Source organism: Psittacula echo, assembly GCF_963264785.1.
Source record: "Psittacula echo genome assembly, chromosome: 7".
In the NCBI taxonomy this organism is placed as follows: Eukaryota; Metazoa; Chordata; class Aves; order Psittaciformes; family Psittacidae; genus Psittacula; species Psittacula echo.
The window spans coordinates 21,337,043-21,350,155 of record NC_137740.1 but is presented as its reverse complement, the minus strand read 5'-3'; the positions used below and the strand labels follow the sequence as shown (position 1 = coordinate 21,350,155).

At 38.8% G+C, this 13,113-nt stretch overlaps 1 protein-coding gene across 3 annotated transcripts in view; it reads right to left on the bottom strand.

Moving 5' to 3' along the window:
- The window catches only part of KIFAP3 (kinesin associated protein 3), a 70,797-nt gene that overhangs the window by 51,197 nt on the left and 6,487 nt on the right, over positions 1–13,113 (bottom strand). For all 3 annotated transcript variants that reach the window (XM_080623181.1, XM_080623183.1, XM_080623182.1), the window contains exons 4-10: positions 12,181–12,236; positions 11,562–11,703; positions 10,657–10,756; positions 9,786–9,910; positions 9,220–9,318; positions 8,281–8,459; positions 5,746–5,908 (exon numbers count right to left, since the gene is read on the bottom strand). In XM_080623181.1, the coding sequence (XP_080479307.1) occupies positions 5,746–5,908; positions 8,281–8,459; positions 9,220–9,318; positions 9,786–9,910; positions 10,657–10,756; positions 11,562–11,703; positions 12,181–12,236 (864 nt within the window). The remainder of the gene's footprint in view (positions 1–5,745; positions 5,909–8,280; positions 8,460–9,219; positions 9,319–9,785; positions 9,911–10,656; positions 10,757–11,561; positions 11,704–12,180; positions 12,237–13,113) is intronic.

Here is a 13,113-nt window from a genome sequence, read left to right as displayed (position 1 = left end):
CTTTGCCACATCTGACCCCTATTGTTTGCTCACTTGATCAGGTAAGAAAACGTATGTTTCTTTATAGGATAAACGAGGCCTATTAAAGTCAGAAAAAACATTGCAGCAGCCTATAAGAAGCTCAATTTTTCAACAGATGTGTGAAGCTCCATAATAAGTTCATTACAAAAAGGCCAAGTGAACTCATAAACAGAACACATCCACTGTAAGCCTTCTTAAAAGAAACTTTCATAAAAGGAATAGAACATTAAAAACCCACAGCCCTCCATTAATTAGAGAGCAAAGTACTACCTCAGTTTTAAACAGCAGCCAACAGCCCGCCTGGCTGCATACCATATCGAGACTTGATTGTTAGGAAACCCAACATACAACTGTTTGGCAATGCTTTGATTGCTCATTAAACCTAACTTGTAAAGAATGGAAAAATATCAGTGGAATTTCAGCAGCTCCCAGACAAGATTTTAGATAATAAACTCCCAAAATTTCTATCAATGAACCTAGTGAAGGCAGACTCCTCAGGAGGGCTAAATCATACTGCCAAAACCAGTTGCACAGCACTTAGACTTCTCTATAAGATTAGGCAGCTACTGCTTCTCAGTGTGCTGACACTAAATCTTGGAACACTGAGAAATTAAGAATATCAGGCCAGGATGCTCCCATTAATAAGGCATTTAGGCTTGATACATACCATGACTGGCAAAACTATACTATTGCTGTTTGTGACTGATCACACTGTATTTCAAAATACTGTATTAAAAAAATGTTCATCTTCTTAGCTGAATACAAATCCACCAAACCAATTTTCTTTCAGTCAGTACTGGAAAATATAGCTCAAGATGCTCATCATCACCTAAAATCATAGAATCTTTTTGAGATTGAACACCTTGGCACTGTGTAACACTTTCACAGCATTGTGTTAACACTTTCACAGCCATATGCACAACTCTTCTGCACTCCATGTCCCATTTGGACCCAATTTGCAACTGGTGCTGTTTTGTGACCTGCTCACTTTTCAGTTCACCAATACCTGTTTTCAATCAGTCCTCAATTTTTAAAAGTAGCTAGTAATTTTGAGCAACCAAAACCACACACTTTAGTGTAATTTCCAAACATGATGCATTCTCACTCTTTGAGCATAGCTTTCACTGAGAAGAGAATGAAAAGAAAATTGACATTACAATATGCATTCAGCACACCTAAGAACTCTCCAGCAGCTCAAAAGGATGAACACACCACAATGTTTGCTCCCTGTATGAAGCAAGACCTACTCCTTTTACCCTTTCAGCAGCAAACCAGTCCTCACTGCACAGCTTTTGCACTATTCTTTATCAATTAGATCCTTTGAGAGGAATAATTCACTCATGGGTGGACACAGAAACCCCAGTCCTGCCTGTCACACTTGCATACTGCCAGGAGTGCCTTCTGAACAAGATGCCACCAAGAATACTTTGCAGCCTGCCATTACACACACAGCAGCACTCAGCTGGTTCTGCTGTACAAACTGCCTGCTGTTCTCATGGAGAATGGAAAACTATTTGTCTCACTTCACAAAGGCTAAGAAAACACAAAACAGCACCCTTATTAGAAGAATGTGAATCACAAGCTGTGGGTATATTTAAGAGAGCTGTACTAAAAATCTTGTATTTGGTTTGGCCAGTTAACTGAAAAACAAAGTGGATTTGGTCCAAACAAGAAGACGGGGGATTTATTCTTCCTTGTGGACAATGCTTTCTTCTGTTTGCTGCCAGGGCATTTACTTCAGAAACCAATCACACATCCACGGCAAGAATTATAAAAAGGCTAATATTTCCCTTCCATCCAACAGTGCAAGAGCATGCCCAGGGATAAAGGAAGGATGTGAATCTGTTTTCTTGAAGTTCAGCTTTATGTTTCCCCCTTTCAGTGAGAATACTTTCCAGAAGTGAATACGCTAACCACCAAACTCTACTGTATCTGCAGCAAATCACTTCTTTACTCCACTTGAATTATGCCAGCCAAAGCAATATGAGAGCACTGGAAGAATGAAGCAGACCTCCAGAGAATAGTCTATAGCTCACTGCTTTGGTCGCTCCTTCTGTGGTGATAATTAGAGGGCACTGAATCTGTGTTTTCCACATTTCAGGCAAACTTCTAGCTTAAACCACTTGGTAAATTCATGTGAATTCTCATCTTAATTCACTGAATCCATACTTCACATATACTGGCACATAAAGAATTCACACAGAGAATGTAAAAAAGGAAGATAACTAGGAAAATAAAAAGAAGTTTAGATTGGATATAAGGAAGAAATTCTTTACTGTTAGGGTGGTGAGGCTCTGGAATGGGTTGCCCAGGGAGGCTGTGAATGCTGCATCCTTGGCAGTGTTCAAGGCCAGGTTGGATGAGGCCTTGGGTGGCACAGTTTAGTGTGAGGTGTCCCTGCCCATGGCAGGGGGGTTGGAACTAAATGATCTTAAGGTCCTTTCCAACCCTAACTATTCTATGATTCTATAATTTCTAGGTTTTAAAGCAAGCCATCAATACAAAAAAAAAAAGGTTCTCCCCAAGACCCTGGTGAGCCAAACATTACAAGGTTTTCTTAAAGAACTGAAGCCACACAAACCGACAAAGTCTCCTTTTACACCTCTTTGAGGAGCTTGTGTATGAAAAATCCTCAATATAGCAGGCTATATCTCATAGGCCTCCACAGCTCTGCTCCAGCTCTTGATCTCAAGTCTAAAGGCAAATTTCCTTCAACTACACTCAAATCTTTTGAGATTCAGAGCATAACAAAGTTCAGCTGTAATTGATTAATTTGGGTGCCTGGACGGAACAAGAGGAGTCTTGTCATATACAGTAGACTTGCAAAGAGAAGCCGTGAAAACTAGCAAGCAGTGTTGACTGGCAAAGCTACATGGGGAAGCTGACATAGGCACTATTAAAAAGAAAAGGCCAATTAAAATGGAAACCAAGACTAAGCAGAATTCCTCATGTCCATGCTTTCAACAGCAGCCTCAGCACTCTGGAGAGGGAAAGAAAGAAAATGGTCCTTATCAAATACATTCATGCCGTATTTTGTCCATTTTTAATAGCTCAGTTGAACCCAGTCCATGCCCTCTGCTTCCAGTCTCCATCTACAGTTACAGTCTTCCTGCTCCCAAGACACGAAGTGTCCCTTGGAAATGTGGCACATCTTCCAGAAGGGCAGGCTGCAGCTACCTCAGTGCTCAGCCCTAAACCATTGCCTGACAAATCCTGTCCTTTAATTCTTGGCAATCTCAACTCTTCCCTTAAACACCTACTACACTTAATTTATGCTCATCTCAAACCCAGTGCTAAAGACTCAAAGGCACAGCATGCACAAATGCTAAATTTCAGTAGACTGAGTCAACAAACTCGACCTCTTGGCATTAGGAGCTGTATGGTAACTTGTCAACAGCTGTTGAGGTGTGTTAGCACTTTAAGGTAACCTGCAAATTTAAGCTGAAGGGTAGTGACTTGAATAATGTGTGTTTAATACTCAAGTAACCTGTATAAAAGGGGTATCTGACACATGATTACTTTATTAAGGCTGCAAGCTTCCCTGACACAAGATACACAAAGTGATGTATTTGATTATTGAATCACCATATCAAGAATCACAAAATTGTCTTAAGAAACAAGTAATAGACAATAATTCTGCCTACATTTTCTAACTAAAACAAGGGCAAAATAAGTAAGTATCAAGGAATTATAGCGGGAGGAGCTAGGGCAAACAGCACATGGACCTATGCAAAAATAGACGAACATATCCAAGTCAAGGAAAGAGCCACCACTCACTGAACCAAACAGACAGTGAAGCTTCTGGCAGTACCAGAACTTTCTGCACATTACTCAACAGACACTTCAGGAACAGACTGCAGTTTTAGCAGCCCGTTCTTTTGAGCTAAACAGCCTTCTGCACAGGCCTACTTAGAAGCTTGAGAGAATGGCATTTGAAAACAAATTCTCCTCTTCACATTAGCATCAGACATTAGAAAGCAGATACTTAACTGATGAGTTTACTCTGACTTTAATGTTAAATAGGGAATTATAGGGAGCAGGGAATTCTCAGTGTTGTGCCACTGCTTGGGGTAACAAGCACCCAGAAGCCCCAAGTTTAGACCACAGTCGTAGCTGCTGTACAAACAAGAGAGGGAAGTTCCTGCTCCAAAAAGTTTACAACCCGAGCTGAGCCAGCCTACCTAGCCAGATCTCCACTCAAATGAGAGAAAATTTATTTCCTGACCAGCTTCCACTTCTCAGTGTACTTCCAAATATCATTGTCTTGAGGAAAAAAGTATAAAGAAGAGGGATTCCAAGTGCCATTTTTCTTCTCCCTCCTAGCTCAGCCCAAAGGAGGATATCAAGTGCAAACATGGTTATGGGACAGAAAGCATAAAAAGATCTGAGGCATTTCAGGATATATCAGGTAGCTGTTAGTTTAATCACCAACAAGATCAAGGCTTCCAAAGCAGTGTAAATTTTCATGGCATTATTTTGCATACTAAACAGCAATACACTCATGTTGAGGGTGAATGTAAACTTGAGAAAGCAACCAATCCTAAGAGACTATAGTCAAAGCTAGGGGGGAAGGCACACAGATTCACTATTGCATTCCAGTTGTTCCAATCATACCTGGATACACCATCAGCACTGGATTTAGTACATCCCAAACCCAATGTAACTCAGAAAGATTTAACAACATCTTGCATCAGTGTCTCATACATTCAGGGCTCCATAATACAAGATGCTCAACTTTCACCTAAAAATGAGCACTCAGCTCATGGCCAAACCTGCTAAACATTTAGTATATCTACCAGAGCAGCCTCTAGATAGTGTCAGCCGAAGAAAACACAAAGAGCTGTAAAAACTCCTTCCTGAGAACTCCAGTGTACAAGAAGGATCAAATTTGACAACGTCCTGCTTTTTCCACATTCCTTATTGGTTTTCCCCTACGGACAACAAAAAGTTTCACTTGCATCCAAAGTACCCACATGATCTTAACAGTTACAGACTGTCAAGCTGAATAATAAAAAAATGAGAGTATTAAGGAAGGAAGCTCTTTGGCAAAGAGAAAAGTGCTGTAGCAACTTTCAGGCACACTATATCACACTATATCATAATGTGAACAGCTTCACCATCCCTTATGAAATGTCTGTGTTACAACAGAAGAACACATAATGTCGTGGTTTAAGCCCAGCTGTAATTCAGAACCACGCAGTCTCTCTCTCACTACCCCCCTTCCCCCCCCGGCTCCCGAAGGGATGGGGAGGAGAATCAAAAGAATGTAACTCCCATGGGTTGAGATGAGAACAGTCCAGTAACTAAGGTATAACACAAACCACTACTGCTACCACCACCAATAATAATGATAAGCGAAATAACAAGGGAAGAGAAAACAACCGCTCACCACCCGCTGGCCGATATCCAGCCCAACTGAGCAGTGAACTAGCCCTTCCAGGTAATTCCCCCAGTTTATATACTGGGCATAACATGCTGTGGTATGGAATACCTCTTTGGTCAGTTTGGGTCAGGTGTCCTGTCTCTGCTTTCTCCCGGCTTCCCCTCCTCCTTGGCAGAGCACGAGACTCAGAAAGTCCTTGGTCAGAGTAAACATGACTTAGCAACAACTAAAAACATCGGTGTTATCAGCGCTGTTCCCAGGCTGAAAGTCAAAACCACAGCACTGCACCAGCTACTAAGAAGGAGAAAAATGACTGCTACTGCTGAACCCAGGACACATACCTAGAAGCGCAGTCAGTTTGGGAAGTAGACCAACTTGCACCATTTTATTTCTCAGGCTTGTGTCAAAGGAGAGATTTAGCAAGAGTCGGAGAGTGACATTCAGCAGGTCATCATGTTCACAGGGTACCATTTTCACAAGTTTTTCAACAATATCCATTTCAACCTGTGTATCAAGAAAAAGAAAAATCCATAATCCATCCAAACTTAGCTTTGCCTTCAATGTAAAAGCCCTCTCAGTGTCTTATACATTTACATACACACATATGCAAATGCATATCCAATTTGTACCCATAATACCCATAATGTCAATGCACTTTCATCTGAAGCAGCTTTGCTTATGTCTTTGTGGTTGAAGTCTTCCAGATTGGGCTACTGGGTAACACTGATTAAGAAAGATTTTGAACCAAACAGTTCAGATGCCTTGGAAATATTCCTTACAGTTGGAACACTGTAAAATTGTGATCAAGACATCACTTGCAAGATTAGATTAGGGTAGGGGTAACAACTCATTTAAATGTAAACACAAGCAATTCTAGAACAAGTGACGTTAAAGTCAAAGAGATACCCAACCAAGACAGACAGAAAACTGGCATTCAAAAAGAATTTGAGACCTTTCATTACAAATTTCAATTGAATTCCTAGACAGAACTTTGGACGTGCTTTCAGAAGAGGCATGTGTCCTGCATGTTAATTTAATAAAAGCATGAAAGTCATCTTGAAACATGTATTACTTTCAAATTTAAAAGTGTAATCCAGGAACTCAGAAGTGGTATCAGTTTCTGAGATCACGTTCACTTTAGCAGCCAGAAAAAAAAATGTCATCTCAGCATTGACTGGCAAAACTTTAAAAAGTTTTTTATCATCTTTTAAGCATAATCCCTCTGCTTTTATTTGACATAATCTTTTAAACGCATTTTCTTGTTTTCCAAAACCTCTTTGGCCAGAAGGAGGCACACAAAATTACTCCACATTCTTCAAACTTTTGCATGTATTTAAATAGCCTTCCAGTTATAAATACACAGAGAATGAATACTAAGAAACTACAGCTTGCCCCACACTGCATATTGCAATAATCAAACAACTGACTTATAATCAAACAACTTTGAGCAAAAACAATCAGACAGCAAGAATGCCTATTTCACAGCTTTGAATTTAATACAAGTATTAAATTCCTAAATTAAATTAATAAATATCCCTATTTGAATACCAAAGAGAAGAGTGTGCTATAAACATACAGGGATTATTCAGTTTTACTTAGAATCAGGCATTGCACAACTAATCTTGGCTCATTTTGCCTTTGACATTTTTGTGTTATTGCCTGATATAAATACCAAAACACCTTCTCCTTCACTGGTAGCCTTTCTTAATAATACTGTGCAGAGAAAAGTAGCATCTTTATTACCAGTAAGGAATGCTCAAGCAGACAGCTGACCTGAACCATACAAACCTCTTCAAAAGTCTTCTCAAAACTGTTAAAAACACTCTGCAATTAATTCAGCAACTTTGTTTCATTTTTCTTTCTGCTAAATCAAATGGAACGCAGAAGGTGTGCCAGCAAATCATCCTTATCTTCCTAATAAAGTCCTTCAGGACACTACACAAGTATAAACTAAATCAATGACCAATCACCCAATAAACAGTCTACATTCCCCCAAAACACATGCTTGGTGTCTGAATTTTGTTAAGAAATAGGATACCCAATATATAAATAAGAGAGATACCTCGTTTACATTTTTCAGTGCATATGCATGAGAATGACAGTTCCAGTAACAAAGATGCAATTAATTTCCTACTGCATTTACACAGATCTTTTCATCTCACTGTTTAAGTGTAACATTAATCTCAGATTACTTCTTGGATAAGGAAAATTTATCATTTTCATTTAACAAGCTGGCATAAAGGTATGTAAGTGAAGGCATGTATCTATTAAAAGCCGCTGGAAAAATCACTAAAGGAGATGCTTGGCTAGAGCTTAAAGTCACACACACAGAGAAATATGCTATGATTTCAGAAGTTTGAGAGTTCACCTAAAAGATGCTTACTAAGAGTAACACGGCCCACAGTTCATAGGAGCATGAAGGAACAATTGTGAGGTGCCTTTGAAGACCAAGTTGGCCTAGTAAATAAGTAAACTAGTCTAGCACACTGCAAAAGGGTAACTATCTTTCTTTCCGAGGCAATACATGGCAGAGACACCCGTATGTTGGCAAAAGAATCTAGTTTGGGGGCAGGGCCATGGGCATTTCCAGAAGTGGGGGTATGAAAAGACTCTAGGGTGCTGTCTTCAAAATTTGGAATTTCATGTATCATATTTTGAGGTAACTTCACCATTAGGGATAACAGTTCTTCAGAAAAATGTTGCAACATGTTATTGGCTGGATGTTGCACTTTTACTCATTTTACTAGTAACAAAGAAGATAATCAGTGCTACAGATACTTAGAGTGGGGACAGAAATGTCTCCCTCTTCCCTTCAACCACACAGTCCATACTTTTCTAATATTGCAGTAGAGTGCTATGAGTGCTCTGAGCCTTACCATATCATTTTTGTTCTCCATAAAAATGCTGAGTTTCTTCAAGAAAGATACAACCAGCATAAGCAGCTCAAAATTTTCACGATCCAATGCTTTCACTAACATATGGACAATGTTCTTGTTTCTCATCTTCAGCTCAGTGCGAGTATCCTCAGCAAGATTTAGGAGCAGGTAAAGTGCAACTAACAAAGTCCAATACAAATCATATCATGAGATCACAGACAAGAGAACTAAACAAGTCTCTATATACATATTAACTGCTTAAGACTTTCAGAAGTGTTCTGCTACCTTCACAATGCATTTTGAAGGAAACTGACCATGAATGGTTTTTATCCCTGTTTAGAATGCATTAAGAAGCTGAATTCTAATAGTGGTTTTGAAAATAAAAATAAAAATATGATAACTAGAAGCTTTTTACACTTCTTTTTCTTTCAGTTCCAATGGGAACTATTAAAAAGCCCTTCCTGGGAAAGCTTTGCCACTCACATCATTTCTATCTAACACTAACTGTACTTTCGTACAAAAACTGAGACAGAATGAACTTGAATCAGATACAGGCCAAGTTAACAATGAAACAACAAAATAAAAAAACAAACAGAAAACCCAATACAAAACAAACACCCACACCCCCAATACCCCCTCCCCATCAAATGTACAAAACCAGAATACCCAAACTCCTCCCAAATCAAAATTATGAGCAAAGAAAATTTAAGCGGATCACTTTTGCTATTTTTCCTCTAAGATTCACAGATCATTTTAAAAATTGTTAGTACACTGTCAATCTGATTAAGCACTCATCTTCTCCCTATTCTTTGGCAATGCTCTTCCATATTTATCCACACATTCAGTATGTTTAATGCATCCTGGTTGTAACAAGCACTTAATAAAACCCGCTACCCACATTCACCAACAAGGAAATAATTTTCTATTTGGATTTGGTACCTCTGAGTAGCTGTTCCTGCTTGACAACCAACCCTTGATATTTCTTGTAAGTTTTCTCATAGTCCTTTTTCAGGGTTTGATTTTCAGGATCTTCATCAAGTAAATTACAGGAGTTAAGAAGTTCAGATAAAAGTTAAATAGCCTAAATGACTACAATCCTCAGGGTGTTATTCAACCATTAGTAAAAAGCAAGGGATCTGTGGAATAGCCAGTGTAAACACACTACTTCAGCAACATCTTGCTATACTTGTAATCTACGGCATAATTTTTTTTCTCCTCCTCATCCTGGATGTATCACATTCTAATAGTCAGGACAAATGTTCCTAAAACATACTACTGATGAAATAAAACTTTGTTGTTGTTGTTTTAGTAACTATAACTTAATGTCTTCAGCAGCCCAAATTTCTCACTCTTGGTCTTTTTCATATTTTATTTTGCACTTCACTAGAAATAGTAAATTCTACTGATTTCACAGAAGCTGCTGTATGCTCATCTCATATAAATCAACAACAGCTATCAAGGCAAGTCAGAAGCCATCAAGCTGCCCCAGCATACCAAAAGGATATCAGCTTTCTTCTTCTTAGAAAGTTCTTCCTGCCAAAGCTCATGTCTCTTCAGTTCATGGTCTATGATATTCATACACAGAGCTCCAATTTTGTAGTGTGTGATTATTCCATGAAATTGAGAAAAACTACATTGAAGAAAAACAACTTGTGAGGAAAAAGAAAAATGCAAACCATCCCAAATCTGTTTTGACATTTATGGCAGCCATGTCCCAACATCATACTACATGAAGTATTAAAGAAGGTATTTACTCTCTGCCCCATTATAACATTCCTCTATTCAAAAATTGTTTCAAAAGACAGTTTCTATAAACATGAATATTTTTTCCAAACTTGCAGAAGGAAAGCAATAGCATGTTTTTCCAATTCAAAATAAAGAACACATTCCAATTTTTATGCATAAAGGAAAATCGTTTTCCAATCAGCCCTACTTTCCATATTGTAAGTGCTTCAGAGGAATCCCTACTTACCAGACACATAATAGAGGCCTAAAATCAAGTTGCAATGCAAATTACATTTGCATTATTTCTAGGCAGGGTATGCTGAAACACTGGCATAGCTAAACAAGAACAAGCACCCACTTCACTTTTGAATACCACTTGTTCCTTGTAGGAATGCTGAGGGAAATAAAAAAGTGGCAGCTCAGCCTATAAGCTGTGGGTGAGAACCCTTACTAGTTTCTTCTCAGCTCTACTACACATTGCCTCACTGCGGGGGTTCTTTTTGTGCCTCAATTTTGTCATTTATGAGAAATGCGTTTCCATCTCAGCAAACTTTTTTCCTGTTTCAGTGAGGTTTTGTAGTGCAGTGCAGAAAACAAATGCAAAAACACTAAGCAGAGAGGAGTTCCTACACACAGAGATGCTGCACTCACCTTGAAAAGCAGAAGAAAATATAAATTATATTGGTAGCAAGTTCCACGCTTTGTTTCCAGTCTTCCCTCAGCACTCGAGCCAACGCACCCAAGGCAGCTTCTGAAGTGAAACAGAATTTGGGTGAGCATCAGCATTTTACCTCCCTCCTTTTGCCTTGTGAGGTTCAGAATTTGGATATACCTCATTCTACATCTATCAGTTTTCTAAATGAAAGATTTTCAGACGTATCTCACTTTAACATGTAACACTGCTTACAAGTTATGTTTGGAAATGGTACTAAAACAGAGTACCCTGGGTGGTCATCCAATCACAAACCCTAGGAAGAGGCCACACGCAAGAAAGCTGCAACCAAACACAAAGGTCATCCTAAAACTACCACTAATCTTACCATCCTGTGGCCTGTGCCAGCTGTATGTTCCATGCTAGTCTGTGGGCCCTACCTAAAACATCACCACTTTAGTTTCCAAATCCCCTTTAAATGCTATATTGAGAAGTATCACTTTTCATCCACATCTTTCTTTCATCCACTTTCATCTTTTTTTCCCCATAGCAACTTTGTATTATTTAATAATTTGGTTTATATTTCTTGTCATACTTTTCTTGTCCAGATCACTCTTCTTTCCCATTGAAAACTGGACACCTATAGTTATGTATAGCATCAAAATTACAAGGAAAAGGAAAAAAAAAGCAAACCAGCTGGAGCCTATTGAGGCCCAGAAGATTTCTGCATTAGGCCCACCTAAGAACAGCATCCATTTGTGGAGAGATCCAGCTGGGCTTTGACAGACAGCTTATGTATTTATGCAAGGCAAACTAGAGAAAATCCCAAATTAAAGGTGAACTATTTTTCCCTTGAGAAGAAAGCACCACATTAAGAGGAATTACCACCAGGTTTAAAAATTACCATTGATAAGTAGTTCTTCCAAATTATCCGGATTCCTAGCCAGCTGCAGGACAAGGGCAGAGCCACGCACCTTGTCAGGAATGTCTTCATACAGTAACTCAATGTACTCATCCATGTCATTGATATTGGCAACTTCATCAATCTGAAAGCAGTCATAAGTGACAGTTTCACAGAGAAAATGATGCCAATTCAACACAATCAATCACAACATTATTCAATCCCAAAAGAGTGCACAGCTTGGAGTTAAGATCTTAGGAAAAATAAAATACAAGGAAAAAAATCAACACATCCAGAATAACTGCCAATGAACACCAGGAAATTTGAGAATTAATTACAAAAAACAAAGGATGCTTAGACACAACTCTCTGTGTCCTGTCTGATGTTCCAGACCTCTCTTTCTGCTCTGCTGCATGCTACAGCTGGAGAGGGAAGTATGCAAGTCAAGTATTTTACCCTTTATGGAGACAATTTCTATTCCATTCTGCAATATTCCCAAACCAAGTTCTTTGTTTAAAAAAACAGGCAGCATAAACCCCTAAAGCTTCAGTATTTCCTCTTCCCTAATATCTACTTAAGAAGTAAATGGATTTTGCATTTTTCTTCTACCACCAGTATTTACCTCCATTCCTTCAAATGGGGATGGATCTTTTGGCTTACTGGATTTCTCTTTCTTTTCTATAAAGAAAAAGACAGGGTTGCAGTTAGACTATGCATGTGCGCGCACGCACGCACACACACACACACAAGCCCAGTATTCTCACAGTAAACATTCTCATTAAATCAAAATCAAAGTCCTTTTGTGTCACGCTGACCTGTCAGACTAACACAGCTAAGGTATGTCAGGTTTCTGAAGCTGGACAGCATACAGGAAGCAAAATAAATCTTAGATGCCTTCTGACTCCTTACTCTAAATGATCAGTTGCAGCCCAGTCAGCTGGGGAGACAAAGGCTGATAATCATTAGTGAAAGCCCAGAGTGGCAAAACTCACTTCCACAGTGAAATACCTTAGCAGCCTTGATTCTGCTTGTGCACTGTGGCAAAGCTGCCCTATGATACACCAAGATATATATACACACACACACATATATATATACATGTGTGTGTGTAATGTACACATGTATATGTATACATACATGTATATAACAGATACACCAACACAGAATCATAGAATAGAATCACAAAAAAAAGTTGAAAAGGATGTCAAAATCATCTAGTTCCAACCCCCTGCATGTATACGTTACACAGAAGAGGGTAAAACACCCAAAGCACCTACAATCAAAACATACAAATAACATTAATCTTTGTTTTAATCTTATCCCACTAAAATAATAACCCAACTTGAGAACAAAGCTAATCATTTAATGACTGCAAGAAACCTTGCTAGCCACAAGGTTAACGCAGGACTGGACATTAAATATGAAACTGTCCCCTGAGCAGAAAGTTTAAGATGAACTTAAAACAGAAATAGGATCATTAAGATGCCAGGAATTTAAGACGACAATACAACTATTCCAAGCTCTCTGCTACACCAAAGCTTGTCATGCTCTGAAA